General features: G+C 41.1%; 1 protein-coding gene across 2 annotated transcripts in view; it reads left to right on the forward strand.

Moving 5' to 3' along the window:
* LOC103353830 (eukaryotic translation initiation factor 3 subunit H) overlaps positions 1–18,773 on the forward strand; it is a 58,249-nt gene that overhangs the window by 29,969 nt on the left and 9,507 nt on the right. For both annotated transcript variants that reach the window (XM_008276989.1, XM_008276990.1), the window contains exons 3-5: positions 3,016–3,183; positions 8,302–8,401; positions 11,308–11,457. In XM_008276989.1, coding sequence (XP_008275211.1) covers positions 3,016–3,183; positions 8,302–8,401; positions 11,308–11,457 — 418 coding nt within the window. The remainder of the gene's footprint in view (positions 1–3,015; positions 3,184–8,301; positions 8,402–11,307; positions 11,458–18,773) is intronic.

Here is an 18,773-nt window from a genome sequence, read left to right on the forward strand (position 1 = left end):
TTCCTAGATTGCTGAACCAAAGCGGACTTTGAAAGTGGACAGTGGGTGTTTGAATTTTAGAGTTCAACTATCTACGATATAGTATGAAATAAACAGAAATTAGAGCTCAAATAAGTGATAACTGTATATTTTGTAAAAAGCAACAAAATTGGCGATTTTGTAGCCACATATCTAGACTTTGTAAACATGAATGAAGGTTTTAAACAACTGGGAAGAGAGTTGCCGTTTGGATAAAGGAGGAGAGACGGTTGATTGGTTTTCCTGCCTCTGTTGTCAATCCTCCAGCCTTCAGCTTTTGCTTCAGAGACAGATCACTTTGTGCACAATTTCCCTGCTAATGATAGGGTGTTGGGGCAGGTATACGCATCAGTGGCGCTGGGGAGGTAAGTACCCATACTGATAGGTATAGAAGTGCAGAGACAGATACAGTAGTTGGGTGGCAGGCTACCTTCCCTCTCCATTGAGCTCTGTGTATCTTGGAGTCTGCTGCTAGCCTGCCCCTTGGCCGAGCCACTCTCCAACAGACTTCCTCTCAGTCTGTCACTCCTACTCCCTTCCTTCCTCATGCTCTGTCTTTTGCTTCTTCTGTTACCTGCTTCTCCCACTCCATGTTTTCTCACCTACTTTTCATTTGTCACTACAGAGTCAGATTACAGACTTGACTGTTTCCTCGCCTGCTTCCCCCACCAGCTGTTTTTTCTCAATCAACTGCAATATACCCACACATCTCCTTTGGGTTTGCTACTACTATGCGTAACACCTCATTTCAACACAACTTTGTTTGGTGTTCCCAGTTCTGTAGAATATATGGATTGAGCGCAAAACATACACTTCTTTGCAGATGGATGCAAACTTTGTGACAGACATGGGAAGAGGCTAATGTAATCAGGTTTATGCTGTGCAGTTTTAAGGAGTCTGCACTAAGAATTAGACTTTGACTTTATTAATCCCCAGAGGGAAATTCAGTTGTTACAGCAGCATGAATATTCGACAAAGGGGGTAAACAAAAGCAAAAAGACAACACAGAATATTAGGGTAGGGTATAAAATGAAGGTAAAATAAAGTAAGGTAAAAAAATATAGAAAGAAAAGGCAGAAAAATTTACAAGAACATACAAGGGAGATGCAGAAATGTGCACAGATCCCATTACAGTGACAGAAACGGGGGCAATATTGCATGATGAGAAATAAATGAGCAGGTTGTCCTTCAGTGTTGTGAAATTTGTTAACCAATGTATGCACAATGCATGTACGTTACACAGCTAGCTTGTGTTAAACTAACTGAAAACTTTGTAATGATGCATCTGCGCCATTTGATTGTCAGCATCTTTTCAGGCCCCACAGTGCAGCCTCCCTGAAATCCTCTGCTAAAGTTCACTTTTTTCAGCATGCTTGTTGCAAATTACGGAATAATAAAGCGTAAAGTGGAGTTTTGCAAACACATCTCGGAGGTCTCAATAGGAATGCATGGACTTCCAGTTGACATACAGGCACAGAGCTTTGTGAAAACGAGGCACAAGATTCACAGCTAAGAGCCACACACGGTGCCAGACGCCACCTGACACCTTTTCTTCCTGTGGTTCGGCTCGGAATTGCTGCAGTTTGCAATCTCTGTCTTCCCCCTCATACACCACATTTTCCTCAGTTCCTCTCCTACTTTCTCATCCTCCTCCCCCTGTATTCCACTCACCATTTATTCCGCTTGCCTTTGTCTCACTGACTATGTCAATCACCAAATAAAAGGCGAGATTAAAAGGGAAGATTGTTACATCCAGTCCATCCTAGCAGGACAGGCTGTGAATAGGGCCTCTGTGCCCGTCTGTCCCCATCCAGGGTTTCAATCCAGATGTTGTTGAAAATCAGTGCGATGGTATTGTCAGAGGGAAGTGGCTCCCTCAGCCCCGCTCTTCTCCTCATGTTGCACTCTGGCTTGGAGTTAAAAGTTTAATTGTGAGCAGACCTTTGCCATTTGTTTTCTGTGTCGGTGCAGCAAGAAGCGCTTGTGTTTGTTTAAAGATGAGTTCAGTTATTGCAGCTAATCCAGAAGGTATTGCATGCACTGCTTAAGACTGAACTCATTCCCAAAATGCTGCTCTGGGCCTTTTTGATTCCTGCAAGTGATCAAATTAAATGTTAGTGTGTTTTGATAGAAGTTATTCTGTTTTCTTTTTTCCCTTTTTTCCTCTTTTATGTGTTCCCTCTTATTTCTCTTCCTTTCCCCCCACTCTAACACCTTCCACATATCTTTTCAGTGTCCTACATCTTTCCATCTTTGCTCTGCTCTCCACCCTCCCTCTCTTCCACCTCCCCAGTTTGTTCTTGTTAACAGCCCCAGCAGGAGAGAGATGTGCTCCACAGACTGGGGTCTAGGGGGCCACAGCTGCCCAATCACAACCTGATTTATCAACCTCCTCCAGCTAGCCTGCATAGAGATACTGTTTTGCTCGCTTGCTTTGGTTGTTACTTACAGCCAGCAAGGCAGGTTGTTTGTATTTGTGGCTGCGCATCCTTAGGATGTGTCTGCCGTAATGAAATGTCTCTCCCTGTAATGTATCTCACCCACTCTCCAGCAGCTGAAGCCTGTCTTTGTATCCATCTTGCCTTTTTCTCCATACCAGGATATATTTACTGACATAAAGGATGAAGGGCTGACCGGTGATCCCAGCTGATGTTTGTTTTAGAAATCTCATCCACAACCACTTGATAACAGAAGATGAAGCCTTTGTTTTTTCTCAGTTTCAGTACATTTGTCCTTCACATCCTGTTTTCTTTTATTTTGTTTTCCACCATATTTCTCATGTTTCTCACATCGTCTCCGTGCCTCTTTTCCTCCCTCTGTTCGTACACCATGTCCACTTCCAGATGGAGACCAGATATTCAGACTTTTTATTTTTTATTTTTTAACTGATTTCAATGAAGTTCATTCTGAATTAATGTTTGTTTTTTTCCCTCTTTGTCCCACTTCTCTGACTTTTCCTCCCTCACTTTCCATTTCCACCTCTCTCTCTGCCTCTAGTTCAGTACCAGATGGAGATGATGCGTTCCCTGCGTCACGTCAACATTGACCATCTGCATGTGGGCTGGTACCAGTCCACCTACTATGGCTCCTTTGTCAGCCGAGCGCTGCTTGACTCTCAGTTCAGCTACCAACACGCCATTGAAGAGTCAGTTGTACTCATCTATGGTGAGTAGTACTACACACAAGACTGCGTACATGATGTGTTTTGCTTATGTACTGCCTTTTGTTTACACATTACACCCAAGTCACTGCATTTTCCACACAAAATAGTCAGAAAGTTTGGCCGTAGCAAAACATCAAAATCTATCTCTGACTTGTGGTGAAGGCAGGGGACACCCTGGACAGGTCACCAGTCTATCACAGGGCCACACTTAGAGACAGACAACCAAGCGCACTCACATTCACACCTACAGACAATTTAGAATCACCAATTAACCTCAACTGTGTGGGACGAAGCCGGAGAACCCAGAGAGAACCCACGCTGCACAGGGAGAACATGCAAACTCTACGTAGAAAGATCCCGGGTGTCCTCACCGGGATGCGAACCGGCAACCTTCTTGCTGCGAGGCAACGGTGCTAACCACTAACCACGGTGCTAACCACCGTTCCACCTTGCAGCCCATGATGAGTTTATAATCCTAAATTATTGATAAAAATCAAGACGTTTTATGGTAAACGTGACTTTAGTGTCGCAGATAAATGAAACCCATGTTCATTAAGTGCGTTTGAATAGCCAAGATGGGTTCAACCGTTGGTCAGTACAGGTAATGGTCAGATGAGCTGCTCTAATTCTTGGACAATCTATTACTATCACTTCCAGGAAATGTTTTATTGACAAAATAGTAAAAGACCAAGAATGCAGAGAGAAGATCCACTGCTTTATTGTTCACCTGTCGAACAGCCATTCACAGGTCATCACTAATGAAGGAGGCTAATGCTGTTGGAAACTGTTTGTAGAAGAGTCCTTGAGATCTACACTCTAGTTCCACAAAGAATTGCTGAATCTTCATGAGAGTGGGGAGAAAAAAAAAAACGAAACAAAAGCTCAGTCAGATTCACTATAGAAGGTCACGATTTGTTTTCTTTCCGTGGCACTAAAATTGTGTTTCTGCAAGGGAGTTGATTACAGTCATTTAGGGTTCATTGTCGTTCAGGTTTCAGCCATGATTAGACAAACTGAAGTCAAATTTAGTCTCTTTTATCAATAAGTATCCCAGAATAGGCCTGCCACTGAGAAGCCTTAAGATATTCCGCTGTGGTTCACATTCACAGAGTCTCAGCAATAAATCAGTCTGACAGATGTAGAAAAAGAAGTTGAGGTAAGCACAGATGTTTAAAAAAAACAATCTAAATCTAAATTAGATTTTTGTTTCAAGATAAATTTCCATGAGTATGTGCATCGCCATCAAGTGCGTTTCAAACAGACTGACAAGCTTGAAGAATATTTATAGAGATATTTTCTTTTCGTGCAGGTCTGCGATAATGCCATCTTATATCTTCCAAATCTGGGTGTAGATAATCTTCAGTCGAACAACAGGGTGGAAGGCCGCGGGAGGGGGAGTGCAGATGCAGTTAGGCACAAGTTCCCATCTAACACCGCCTCACAATAAAGTCTGGTGCCGCCTCGGTCGTGGGGATTGTGCACACGTCTGCAGCTCTTCTAAGGCCAACAGCAGAGAAGGCACAGACGAGCAGAAAACAGGAGGAAACGCAGGATTAATAAGCTAGCTAGTAGTCACTAACATGACACTAACACACATGATGCGTCTGCAGGTGATTCACGGTAAAAAAACCTTTAAGAGCTGCCCATAACTGCTGCACCACAAATGCCACCACAGATGGTCTAAGCCTTCAAATGGCAGCAGTATTAAAATTTACATGACAGAAAATTAAAACCTGTCACTGCTGAAAGGTGTGCATTTTAATTTCTCCGTGTCTAAATAAATGTTAATTCATTACCAGACCGAGTGCTCCCTGAGTGCAGAAGCAGTATATTAATACATTAATTAGGTCGATGACTATGGTAATTATTTGGTTTTTGATTATCTAGTTTCTGTGAGAGTCCTGCTGCTTATATTTATGCTTGTGATGCTCAAATGTGACCCACACATTAGAGACTTGTGCAAACTGTAATCACATATTGACACTGTCAGAATGCCAAATTGCATCAAGATAGCAGTTTCTGCCCGTATTGTATACTTCGTGATACCCTCCCCCCCCCCAGGTTTATGAACCGAAAAATTAGAGTAAAGTAGAGCCAGGGTGACACAGAAAGACTTACAAGCTCACTGACCTGAAATCACAATCTTTCATTAGAACCGCTCAGTGTTTATCCAGTCACTTCAAGTCAAGAGGGAGTCAACAAACAGAATCGTGACTTTTTTTAAAGCAGCTTTGAATTTCATCAATATCTCAGTGCTGCTGAGTGGGAAGGAACTCCCCCTGCCCTATTCTGTCTCTCCGAAATCACTTAAGGGTCATCGTTTTCTCACGTTGTACAAATCCAGGATAGACAACGATTAGGCTTAAACATTTCACTTATTTAACCCTCTGATCTAGTCTCACCAGCCAACCAGCGGGACACTCAGACAAGGCAGTTAGTCAGTCCTTTCTCATTCTAAATGAGGCTTCCTGTTAATGTCAATCAATAATGCAGCGCTTAACGGATCAAAGCCCCTCAAAGGAATTGACATTATCTCTGTTTAAAGTCAAAGGGAAAGAAAATTGATTTCTTTTTTGTTCTCTTTGTCATTAGCTCAGTGGTCATTTTATGCCGATGAATGAATCAATCATGTGGCCAACTGGCGGGTTAATAGCTTCCGTCCAATGGCTGCTCAGAATTAGAGTGGGTTGTTAAACCAATTGGTTAAATGTGTTCGCTGCGACGGCGCTTCTCTAACGTGAGGTGAGCAGTTAAGATGGCCAGATGCAGAGCTTAGTGCAGATCCAGAGCTTTTGTCAGGGGCGATGAGTACAACCAGTTGGATTTAAAACCTCATTAAAAGCAAGCTTTTAAGTGGTACTGTTTACCCATTTGTAAAAGTCATACAGAATTGATTATTCTGTTTGATTATCTGATGGAGTGTCTATATTTTCCTTGAGCTGGTTCATCATTTTTTTTTCTCAGTAAATCGATCACAGTTCTTGAAACGGAATTTAAACATAAGATGAGACCAGTTTCCTTCAGATGTAAAGGAGTGCTATCATCATCCTCAGATACCCTCTACGGAATAAGTACCCCTGAAATTTGATTTCTCACTATTTTTTTGTTAGGTACATCAGTGAATGTCTGGTCTCCATCTGGAACTGGTCCACTGCATTCGTTTGTCCTGAAGCTGCACTGTCAACTTGCCTCTGGGTTGTTTTTGTGCACTTGGTTATCTAGGTTTAGTGCCTTCTTGGCGTTTGCAGATGAAATACAAAAACAAACCCACTGTTCTGTTTAACCAACAGAACTACTGCATATGATGCTGTGTGCACCACGTGGTAGAAGCGAGCCTTTATTGGCAGGGAAAGACAAAGGCCTTCAGTCAGCGAGCTTCCTATGGATGTAGAAGAGTTACCTTGAACGAAGTGTTGCTATCACCAGCCATTCTCAGTGGAGATGGCCAGCATGAACTGAGATTAGCTGTCAACTGTCAGTCTTGTTTGGGGCTGGCTAAGCTGTAGGCAAACGGCCTGTCGCAGTTGGCTGTTGGGAATGGAATAAGTTTGAGTAGAATTTCTGGTCAACTCTAGTTTGGTGGCTGTCAGCCTGTTCAGTCCGAGCCAGTATTCCCACTCTGTTTTTCTGCAGGTAGCACGAACAAGGAAATGGAATAGAGTTAGACGGCAGAGCTGATGTAGATTATTTTACCTGTTGTTGCTGTTTTTAATATTACTTTAACTTGAGTTTGTCGAATTGATTCTATATAGGAGAGTGTGATTTTGCAGTACAGAGCAGAAGACGCTCCGCTGATTCGAATGTGCACAGATTTCAAGCCTGTTGAGAAATAAAGTTTTCTGTCCTTAAAGTAGAGAGATGATATTAACTGACAAAATCAATCAAATAAGAGATCTGATGGGAGGCACTTTATATTCCATTATTGATTTTCTTTTTTCTGGTAGCTGCTCTCCAGATAGCATTTTTTTAAACATGATTTTGTGTTTTACTTGTTTTCACTTCTGACATTTTTTCACAGTCTGCTAGAAACTGTTTTCATTTTAGGAAATTAGAATTACAGATAATATAGTGATTTTGGCTCATGATGGTGGATATTGTGTTGAGCGGAAACACTCTACTGTATTTCATGCATGGGAAAGAAGCCTAATTATTACGGATGTCATGTCATGCTAAATTCCATTTTCAGATATAGTAGTTAAGTTTGGCTTTCCTTATTGGCAAGGGAATTAACAAGAGAGTTTGTAAAATCTCTAACTTGATCATTAGGCCTTAAACAACATCTGAAGGAAATGGTTGAATCTTGGGGAAATAGGGTTCTTCATGTGCAATACCACTGAAAGATCTAAAGATTCTTGTGCCAAAACATTTCGCTACTTTGAAATGAAGTGACCTGTACTATAGTGTTATGTTCAATTATCATCCAGGGATGTTGTACAATGTGAAAAAGTGAGCTTGACTCTTTTGCATCATTATATTTTGTGTTGCTTCGAGGGAACAACTTTGATAACCAGCAGCAGCAAATTAGGATACAGCATTGGACTTGAGGCAGACAGTGGGAAGCAGTTGCCCACAGGGTCAAGCAGGAGACTTGGACCCAGAAGCTTGTTAACTGGAAAAATGTGGGAGCCAGAACGTAAATGATGAATGGTCTCAGCTAATTCGATCATCTTCAAGGTGTCCTTTTGCAAAGCACTTAACCGTTGACTTTCCCAGTGGTTTGTGAGACACCCGCACTGGACAGCGAGGACCACGGCACTAAGGCATCACTGTATATTACTAGGACAACTGTACTCACTTGGGACCCCTCATATATACATAAATATAGGACCCAGAGAGCACTGTGTGTCAGAAGATAATGGTAATATTTCTACTTGCCCCTTTTTACTTTAAATCTACTAGACACAACCCAGAGTCAGTGCTGACTTGCATTTTTTTTTATAACAAAACTGAACATATAGTAGACATCTGATGTGTAATTTTGTATATCTGTAATGGATACCAACTAAGTGAAAGCCAGGATATATGTTTGTTGCATTCAAAGCATGTGATTTGAAGAACAGTGAGGTTTTCTTCTTCTTCTTTGTCTTTTTAAACTGTCATCTCTCTGTCTCTCATTCTAGATCCCATAAAGACGGCCCAAGGCTCCCTGTCTCTCAAAGCCTACAGGCTTACCCCAAAACTCATGGAGATCTGCAAAGAGAAAGATTTCACACCTGAGGGGTGAGTAGTGTAACAGCAGAACACACAGGAAGACACTACCACGACTACTTTCTTGATCAAATGCCCACATAAGTGCAGATATTTACAAATGAATCATTTTTTGCATATATATATATATAAATACATGGACTCGTATTGCTTGTAGGAATACGGAATACTTTTTTTTTTATTTTTTACTTTTTTACTTCTGGTTATTCAGTGGATGTAAATACGGGCTTGCACGTCCACTGGGGAGGCATTTAGTAGTAGTTGGAGATGGATGCTGATGATGATGATTTATCAGCTTGCCCTTCCCCGTCAAACAAACGTACCATGTTTACGCTTTTTCTGACCCCAAGGCTTATCGTAATTGCATTTAAATTGCAGCTAAAAATGAACGTAATGAGGGGACCGTTTTTCCAGGCAGATCAGGCTAGTCCTGGTGCACCTACTCATACATGCATAAACGCACACATGAGGGCACGAGGCAAATGCAAGCTTAACAGCCCAATGACACAAGTCCCAGTGGCATCAGACTGCTGCCCATTCAGAACCTTCAGATATACATTTTTAAATCCACTAAAAGCAAGTGGATTTGCAGGGGAGGGAGGGAAATTTAACTGCATCATTTCATTTCTCTTTCCCGTTTCCTCTGTTATTTCTCCACCTGTGTGTCTCACTTGCCAGCCACTCTGTTATTGACCCACTGTGTTTGGCCCAGAGTCAGGATCCTTCTCATTTCTGCAGCTTTTCATTAGTTCCTATGATTTATTATGGCTCCAATCTGTAGCTATCAGTGTTCCCAATAAGCCCATGATTGAAAGAGGGCAGCTCAGGCAGGAAAGGACAATATCACCACATCACAACCATCTTGTCTCTATCCTATTATTTTCAGAAAGACTAGAAATCTGAATATCAATAATGTTTTATTTTCTCCAAAAGATGCAAAACTTCAAAAGTGTTTCATTCTCGCCACACTACAATGCGCAGCCCCTTTCATGTTGGCGTATTTGATGTTACATAAGCTTGCATATATTGTGCACCTTTTCTGAAATGAAAGGCATGGCTAGATGAGTGTTGAATAGACCCATCCCTTTGAACTGCCCTCCAAGTCCACTGGGCTATAGAGGCAGTGGTCAATAGCATCCACTTCAGCACACAATCTGAGGCATCAAATTAGTCTGCCTGCGGAGTCAACCTTTGGCTTTGTCCAGCGGGGCCCTACTTGGAAAGAGCATGGCATTAAGTGTCAAAGTCCAGTATGGGTGAGCAATTTGTCCTGCCCAGAATGTGCCGTCCCTCTGTTTCCTCATAGACACCTTTTTATTTTTTATGACTCTACAGGCATTTGAAAAGGTCATCGTATGCAGGAAATATTTTTTAATGCACCCCAGATTGATAATTATGCCAAAATCTTTACCAAACAATATTTGTATCGTTATGGATTTTCCCTATAGGTCGATGTTGTCCATAGTAATTTCTGTCCATACCTGCTCAGAGCCTGAGGCAACGTTGTCCACTTCCGTTGCCTCCTCTTAAAGTCGGCCTGAGGTGTGATGCGCCACCTCGAATACAAAACAACATTTATAAACGTAACTTATCACAATCAAACGATGCTCCACACTCCTATTTATCGCAGAGTCAAGCATTATATAAACATCTTTGTTTCTGCTACAGTGCACATGCTAGATTAATGCAGCGAGTGTATTGATCCCATAACAAGCACAACACATTTAACAAGGCAGCCTCGGACATATACAGACATTAGTTTGTAGCTCATGCACTGTGCACAAATGACAGGCTGAACTAAGGCAGTCAGTCAGTGTTATTAGATTTATGTGAGACATTAAGTAAAGGGTGAGGTTCCATTCAATGTTAACAGGCCTTTGTCAGAAAGAGAGAGAGAGAGAGGGAGAGCGGCGCTTTTAGCTCACGACGAGAATGTAGAGATGGTTAAAAATCAGCCAGTGCCTTGTGTCCCTGTCGGCGAAGAAGAAAAAATTACACAAGCTTTTGAGGCCAACGTTGCTCTAAGGGAGGCGATATTGATAGCTGGTCCTAGATATCAAAATGCAACATTCATAATCACATTATCGATTTGGCTTTTATATTGCTGAGGTTCAGTTTACTGACAAGCACCCAGCAAGTGGTAAAAGTACAATACTCTGTTTGTAACTTTTTGTTGTAAGAAGTGCCAACAGGAAGTAAAACTTGGAAATGAGCCAGAAGCAGAACAGAGGATGTCTGCGTTTAAAAAAGAAACCGATTTCACCACTTGAATGCAAATGAGTCGCAGCAGAACAACTGTTAACCCCAGCCACTCTGTCTTCGCTGAAAAAAAAGTGGTTTAAAATGGCTCCGGAGCAGAGAAGGTTTTTCTGGGCATTACAATTTGTTTGTCAAAGATTAATTTTCACCACCGATTCACACCCTTATGTGCTGTGTCATACAAGCTGGCCCCCTTGGAACCATTTGATATCTCAGAGAGAAAATAATAATGTTTCCTCTGGTTATAGTTTAAACGTGTGGCTGTGTGTCAGCTCAGTATTAAAAAAAATAACAGTGGTGTCTTGGCAGTGTGGCTGAAATCCACATCAGAATATTGATGAGACTTTTCCAATGTTTGTACAGACGAGCGAAATATTCAGTGGTGTAAATTTACATACAGAAATCATAAAAATATTATATGGAAAGTCAAATGGTTGACTCTGATTATTAGAATGTACATACTATAGCATCACGGGTAATGGAGAAATCCCTGAGTTGCCATTTACTTTGTCGAGTGCAGTATGTTTTAAGTTAATTGCATGCATGCTCCAAAAAATCTGAGTGACTGCGCTGAATGTGAAGGTATGGTATGTAATTCTACTCTAACACGTCGCCTCCTGCTTCTGTCTCCTGTAACGTCTCTCTCTCTCTCTCCCCAGCCTGAAGAAAGCCAACATCGGCTTTGAGCATATGTTCGAGGAGGTGCCCATTGTCATCAAAAACTCCCACCTCATCAACGTACTGCTGTGGGACCTAGAGGACAAGTCCACGGTCGCCGACAAGCACGAACTGCTCAACCTCTCCAGCAGGTCAGACATGAGCTCATGCAACCATTTACCAAAAGGGCCAGGTACCTTGGTTGTTAAAAGAAAAAAAAAAAAAGTGTGTTATTTCAAACTGGTTTTTCCTCAAGAGACAAAAAATGTAAAAATGTTCCTAAATGGTCTTGTGGGGGTTTATCAACATCTGTCCTCCAACCTTCTGTCCTGCTGGACTGTTTTTAATCTGATGCTGACATTGCAGGGAACTTGTAGGTGATGGAACAGATCTAGCTGCTGTGAATTAGTTTTCTATGTAGACCTGATCTTGCATTCAAAAAATAAAATCCATTCCTACTGTTTATTTTCAGAGTTAATGCTCCCTTTTGACGTAGCCTGCGAATTAACAATCTTACAATGTACATAAAAAGATCTGCATAGAATTAGAATTGTAGGAAGCCTTTTGATCTTGGGACTCAAAAGTCTTTTTTTTAAAAAAGGCAAATTAATGAAAGTTTTACATGTTCCCAGACTTCATCTTTTAGTTTCAGCTCAAAATGCTGCAAAAATGGCTTATTTTTCCATAATTGTGTAACCTCTGTTTTCGCTTTGGTCTAATGGGGCTGTTTTAGTGTCTTTAGCTTTAAATACAGCCGGGCTGCTGCTGCTGCTGTCTATGCCCCTTTTCCAGTAGAAGAGACTCTGCGTCTGCCCTGTTTAGTGATTGTTAAAGCAGAGCGAAATAAACGGGAATGTGTATGTGAGAATAAGACATTCTGTCGCTTTCAATATATCTCTGAGCGATCATTTTACGTGTAAACGTAGCCAAATTCACAGCACAGCCATTGTCCGTGTCGCTGTATGGTGATTTTGATGGGAAAGGTTGCCGTTGTAAAATCTGCGTTTTAACAGTGCAGATTAACAGCTTGGACATCTGGAAATCCAGTGACTGCTGGAGAATAGCTATTTGGGGAATTTGGCTATAATAAAAAGCACTAAATGTGCGCACATAGAGCAGGAGAGAAGCAAACAGCTGTAAACACCGACTGAGATTAGGTTGCATTGAAGCACAGAAGGCAGCATTTAAATACTGTAACAAACTTATTGGTTTCAAATCGTTATTGAAGTTTTCACCTTTTCCACAGAGCTCTGACCTGTGGGTATACAGTCGAAGCTAATGGTAACGTTGGTCGCACAATGTGTTGTCATTATGGATTTTCCAGTCTTCCTATTTCTGTGAGGACCTTGCCCTTGAAAAACAAAACAAGTCAATGGTTATGAAGGCTTGTGTTTACGCTAGCAGCAAACAGAATATTTGCCGTGCTTTGGTCGTAGCAGTGAGGGAGCAGGATCATGCTAATTTTGAGCTTGATGACTGTTGGTTCCCTAGTTTCTATGTAGAACCTGAATAAAATTCTTACCCACTTGCAAAGCTGGGAGGCTTTCTAGTTTTGAGGGGCACCAGAGGAATCGGCAGTAGTAATCATCTTTATATTTTCAGAGCTTTCATTTCACACCTTCATTTTTATCAGGCATACAAAACACAATACAATTTTAACCAAATGGAACCTTTAATGACACAGTAAGGTCATTAACAATCCTCTTGGTGTCTCATGAGCCTCTGTGGACAATCTACAATCAAATCCAGGAAAATAGGTTATTGATGGAAATTGCGTCACCCCGTACAATAGCACACTGAACAAATTGCCAGCTTAATTTGATTCATTTGCACATAGTTACCATAATGCCGTGAATACTCTCCTGAAGAATGCAGGCAGTTCTTAAAACCTTCTCGCAAGCTTTGAAACCACATCATGGTATCTCTTTAAGCCTGCGGGCTGCTTTCACAGACATGACTTAAAGCTTCTTCTAAATTAAAATTGATTTGACATTAGGGAACTCTCGGGCATTAATCTGTGTCTTCTTCACTGTTCTAAAAGGTACCAGATTGGAAGAAAGAATAAGCAGTTTATTGATGTATTCTGCCTTTATGCTTGCCCCCCCTACACCTAACACCACCCCGCCACCATCAGCATGCATATGCTGTATTTCAGATACTGCTCAGGAAGGTTGGTATAATGTTATTTTTTATTATCACAAATAAGGACCAAATCCAACAATTAATTTATCGAGCAGGGAGATTGTTTATGTAGCCAATGCCCACGCTTCTGTGCGATTGTCTTTCAAAATCTATCAAACAGCCATATTGTTGCATTGGATGACATATTTCGCAGCTAAAATGAATGCAGCTCAGTCAGGTTTACCCTGAAATAGCACCGTGAACTAATAACAGCGACAGCATTTTTGATCTCTGGAAAGTAAATGCTCACAGAAACTGGTCTGTGCTTTCCCTTCTTTGTTAGTTTGCTTTACCATTTATCATCAGCTGCAGAAATGGCCACTGGAAAAGTGCCCGGTCTGGGTCAGACTCGGATCATTTTGACATGGTTAAACATGGAGCTGATAATACTCATAAAGAAAGGTCAGACTCAGTGCATCTGCAATGTCATGTAACGGCGAGCAGAAAATACAGGCTGAAAACCATAAACTACACAGTCCGTGTTTGTTACGATGAAGGAATGTGTCATGTAATGCAGCACAATGGCTCTTTTATGTGTGTTTTTATTAGTTTCAAGAGGATAATGGAGTTCTGTGGAACACTGGCATAAGTTATATGAGCCTGTAGTTGCGCATACAATAGCTGTAAACAGGATACATTCTTTGTTGGTTTTGGTCTTTTCATTGAAAGTGTTGGCAATAATAAAAAGATTAAAATTAACGCCATCCTAATCCTTTAAACCTTACTTTAAAATGATTTCACTGTCGTGCCAGATGGGTAGGTGATACAATATCAGGACATCTCAAAATGTGTTCACTTGCCAGTCATTGAAATATTTTCCCTTGACAGTTGAAGATTTCTTCCTGTATGGTGGATCTTTTAGAGATAAAGCAAACTGACAGTAATTTATTGTTTGGACAACTGCCGACAACCATATTCTAGTTCTAGACATGTTTGACCACTTATCTGATTTCACAAACCTGTACCCTGGGGATATTATTGGATGTTTGATTACGATATCCAGTCCTAAACTAGGTACAACAAATGCCATGTCTAAATGTCACAGCACATTTATTCAGAAATGTCTCCAAAAGCAGGACCTGCCATCATACTTGGTCTTCCATCACTAATGAGCACAATACGAACAAATACCACCCCACCATATCAACTCACAGCCTGGCTCTCTACGTTTCGCATTTATATCTCAGAGGCTCTCAGCATCAGTCTCAGGAGAATTTATCAGCAATCATTTATGGAGATAAACCGCTGCAAGTGGAGCAACAGCTGTGAAGCTGCTAATCAAAAAGCTTCCCAGGGGCAGGTGTGAGAAATTAGCACAATAACGACTCAAAGTGCTGATTTACACACTGTTACGGCACAAAACACACTTTGCTCACTTGTACACTGCAGTGAAGCACATCAGGAGTTGTTGTGATTGTTCTCATCTGTGTCTTTTAACACAAGTAAGCTATGACTTAATGAAGACTACTGTGTACACAACTCTGTTCAATTCAGTTTTAATTATAAAGTGCCCAGTCGTATCACGTCATCTCAGAACACTTGACCTAGTAAGGTCAGGACCTTACAGTATTATGGGGAGAAACCCAACAATTCTCCCTCGAGCAAACACTTGGCAGCAGTGGGAAAGAAAAAACTCCTAACAGGAATAAACCTCAGGCAGAACCAGAGTCTGGGTGGGTGGCTGTCGACTTCGATTGGTTGAGGTGACAGAAGAGCGGCGAGAGGAAAGAGGAAAGAAACAATAAATAATAAACACCGGGCAGGTTGGTGAGACCAATAACCTCAGATCAGAAACATGCAGCTGCAGAGCCAGAGAAACCTGCAGAAAGGTGCAAGGGGATGGAGGACAGAGAGGACAAGATGCAGAGTTAATCACACGCAGTAGTGGCATATAAATGTGCGCGAGTGGCCGACCAAGCTTCACACTAATACCAGTCATTTGTTACAAATTGTCAAATAGGCTAAAGGAGAATAGCTCACCTTTCTTGCATATTGTCCCCCCTTTTTTCAAATTACTACTCTGAAGTTGAAACATAGCTTTTGATATCGCCTGAAATGGGGCAGAAGCAGAGCAGCCCTCCCCATAGGTTTCCCGACATGACCGCAGATGGGATGTCTAGCAAGATGAAATTGTTTCCTGAAGTTGTCAGACTGCTGCGCAGCTCCGTCCTTGTATTGGATTGTGGCGTCCATCTCTCTACATCTTCTGCTGACAGCCCCACCCTTTCCTCCTCATTTCCACCCCTTCAAAAAAGTAAACGATAATGGGTTTTATTTAATGTTTTTCCTTTTGTCTCATTTTCCAATCTGCAACCTCATTTATCAATGTCATCTACGTCTAAGGCTGAGTGAGTGCAGTTTCACTCTGGCGACCAGGGTTGTTCTTACCACAGATGATGATGTTGATCGTGGTGATGGATTGCATGAATGTAAATTCATCTATGTAGCCCTTTTTTCGCCTCAAACAGCCTTGAAATGTCGCTATATTTGCAATGTTACAAAGTCAACTATATTTATGTCAGGTCACGATGCATTTCTTGTGTGAACCTCTTACATGGTCCGCTCACATCCCAGAAACTGTCTGCTGTGGAGAGACGCAGACAATGAATTGTGAAGCATCATCCTTTAAACTTACATATTTGCTTTTTCCTTTTGTCAAGTTGTTCAGTCCGATCTCTCCTGCCCTTGTCTGATCAGTATATTTGGCCTTCTGTGTTATAGTGTTGGACAGTGAGCGAGTATGTAAACACAACTTTCTGCGCTACTAGATCACGCTGAAATATGAGAGTAAGGGGCCTGAGTGCAGGTAGACGGGAGAAGAATTGTAAAACTTAACTGAAGTTAGGCAAGTAATTTAGGTGGAGGGAAATAACTGGAATAGGGTCACATTGGAGGAAGTGACAGAAATGTTGCTGTGAATTGGAAAGAAATGACTACAGTTGATCCATTGAGATAGACTTTAAGAGGAGGTATTTTTGTGCAGACGCCAATAATAGTTCCTTCTCTGATAGTTCCATCTCCTTTTTGCACGGAAATAATGATAATGGGCAGGAAGCATGGATAGATGGATTTAAGCCGAAAACGAATGGGCTATAGGGTATTCAGTCACATAAGGTTTCGAAGTTTCCCAGACGCAACAAAAATCCATCTGAAAATGTCATTTTAATGCATGCTTTTATCTCTGCATTTTTTACCAAGATAATACCAGACACTTATGCTGGGACATTGTTAGATGTAGTGGATTTCATGTCCTCTTTTAAAGCAACTTATTCAGCTACAGAAGCAAGCCAGCAGTCCATGTTGTGCCGTAGTCCATCAGTTAAAAAGGCTCCATCAGAACAAAACGCTCATTCTAAGAATGGAAGTCATTTCCTTGGCAGCTTTGTTAAGCAACTCCCCTCTGAACTTTCAATTTACTGAAGGTCAGCCAATTTTTTTTTGCTCAGACATCAATACAGTTTTAGAGTTTGTCCTCTGTTGTCCTACGTGAATATGAGCATGTGGGCGCGAGCACACATACAGTACACTGTTTGGGCTGCCACTGAACCAGACCTTAAAACAGAATGAGTGATGATAGGAAATCCCTAGATAGACTTTGATTTCTAATTCAGTATTGATCGGAAAGCTCGCTGACCTGCCTGAATAATTTAACCCTTTGGAGTTTTATGGCCAGACATTGCGTAGTGTAGAGTGCATTATTCAGTGTGTAACTTAAACAACCATGTGTAACTATTAACATTAAATATTTGAGTGTCTGGGAAATAAATCTAAGCAGTAGTGTGCCTCTCTACTACAGTCAGGAGTACAGGCATATGGTAAAAACTGAACATGCTCACAAACAGCTTGGCAGACTCCATCTCCCTGAAAATGACAGTGAAATGTGGTAGAAAACTGTTTTTAAAAAAGTAGTGTGTGGACTGTGTGTGTGTTTTTTTTCTTCTTTTTTTCTTTTTGTTAAATCAAGTATTTTAATTCTGTCAAAATGTCTTATTGTTCTCATTTGCTGCTGCACAAGCTCTCCAAATCTCACACAGTCACAATCAACAACAAAGGACACTGATAACTAAATGAAACAAAATCCAGTACATTGCACCAAATCACACACAAACAGACACACACACACGCACACACACGCTGTCTAGTTCAAGCATTTGACACATCCATAAACGACAGATGTTTTGAAGGATCCTGCACTGACTAAATGATTTCCTTTGCATATATTATGCATGCACACCACACAAATTAGCTACCATATTGCTTGATGAAATAGTCTTAAATGGGCTTTCGTCAGCAGAAATCAATTCTGACACAGTCAGAGGGACACAGTAGGAAAGTGTTATGCTGAGATTTGGTCCTGGGCCATCAGTTTTCATGTTTACTGTTGTGGGTTGACAAACTGATCACACAACAGTCCTCACAGGCAAACATGACTGTACTGGAAATAGTTGAGGCAGTCTAGATTATGGAAATGACTGCAGGGTTGCTGAACATCATGCACTTTTCATGAGATGTTTTTATTTTGATTCAAATTTTTTAAAAAGTGAAAAACTTAAAGTAGTTTAATCTGACTAGAGCCTATTTGCTGTATTCATCTGTATACACATTGTGCATGAAAGTCTGGTGTACAAGGGCAAAAGGCAAGCATACAAGCAAATTATTTGATCACCTGAATTAACACTCACCTCACGCAGATGCAAAATGGCAACATAGATAGTGTCACAGTTAGTCAAGGCATGTTAGCCTGGCACTATAAATCTTCATCAGCAGTGCTCATACAGTTATCAGCATGCCTGTGGTTAGGCACATTAAGTTTCTCTCTGTGTGCATGCATGTTTACATGTAAATGTAATTAAGGTGTTTGCAGTTGATTGGCAGCTGATAATAAGAAAATGGTTATAAGCCTTTAGGATGAGCATATATTTTGAAAATGTGGGGTTTGTGAATTCCATGCATGTTTAATTCCTGTTGTGGTCCACAGACTTTATATTTGTTGCCTTTTTGGTAACACTATGCTTAAACACAAGCAGCTTATAGTAAAAATGCAAGAGTCAAGTACAGTATTGAAATCCCCTAATTTTTTGCAGGATACATTTATTAAATAAAATCTTTTTTCCACCGTCCTAATGTCAATAACCTTTAATGACAAATTGAAAACGTGTCTTTAGAAGTTTTCGCCAACTCATTCAAAACGCCCAGACTAAAATCTCTCCCTGCAAAAGGTCTGAAAGTACTTAGACCTTTTGCAGTGGCACTCCAAATTGTGGTTACATGCATTCTGTTTACTTTA

The sequence above is a fragment of the Stegastes partitus genome, unplaced genomic scaffold, assembly GCF_000690725.1.
Source record: "Stegastes partitus isolate 25-593 unplaced genomic scaffold, Stegastes_partitus-1.0.2 Scaffold85, whole genome shotgun sequence".
Classification (NCBI taxonomy): Eukaryota; Metazoa; Chordata; class Actinopteri; family Pomacentridae; genus Stegastes; species Stegastes partitus.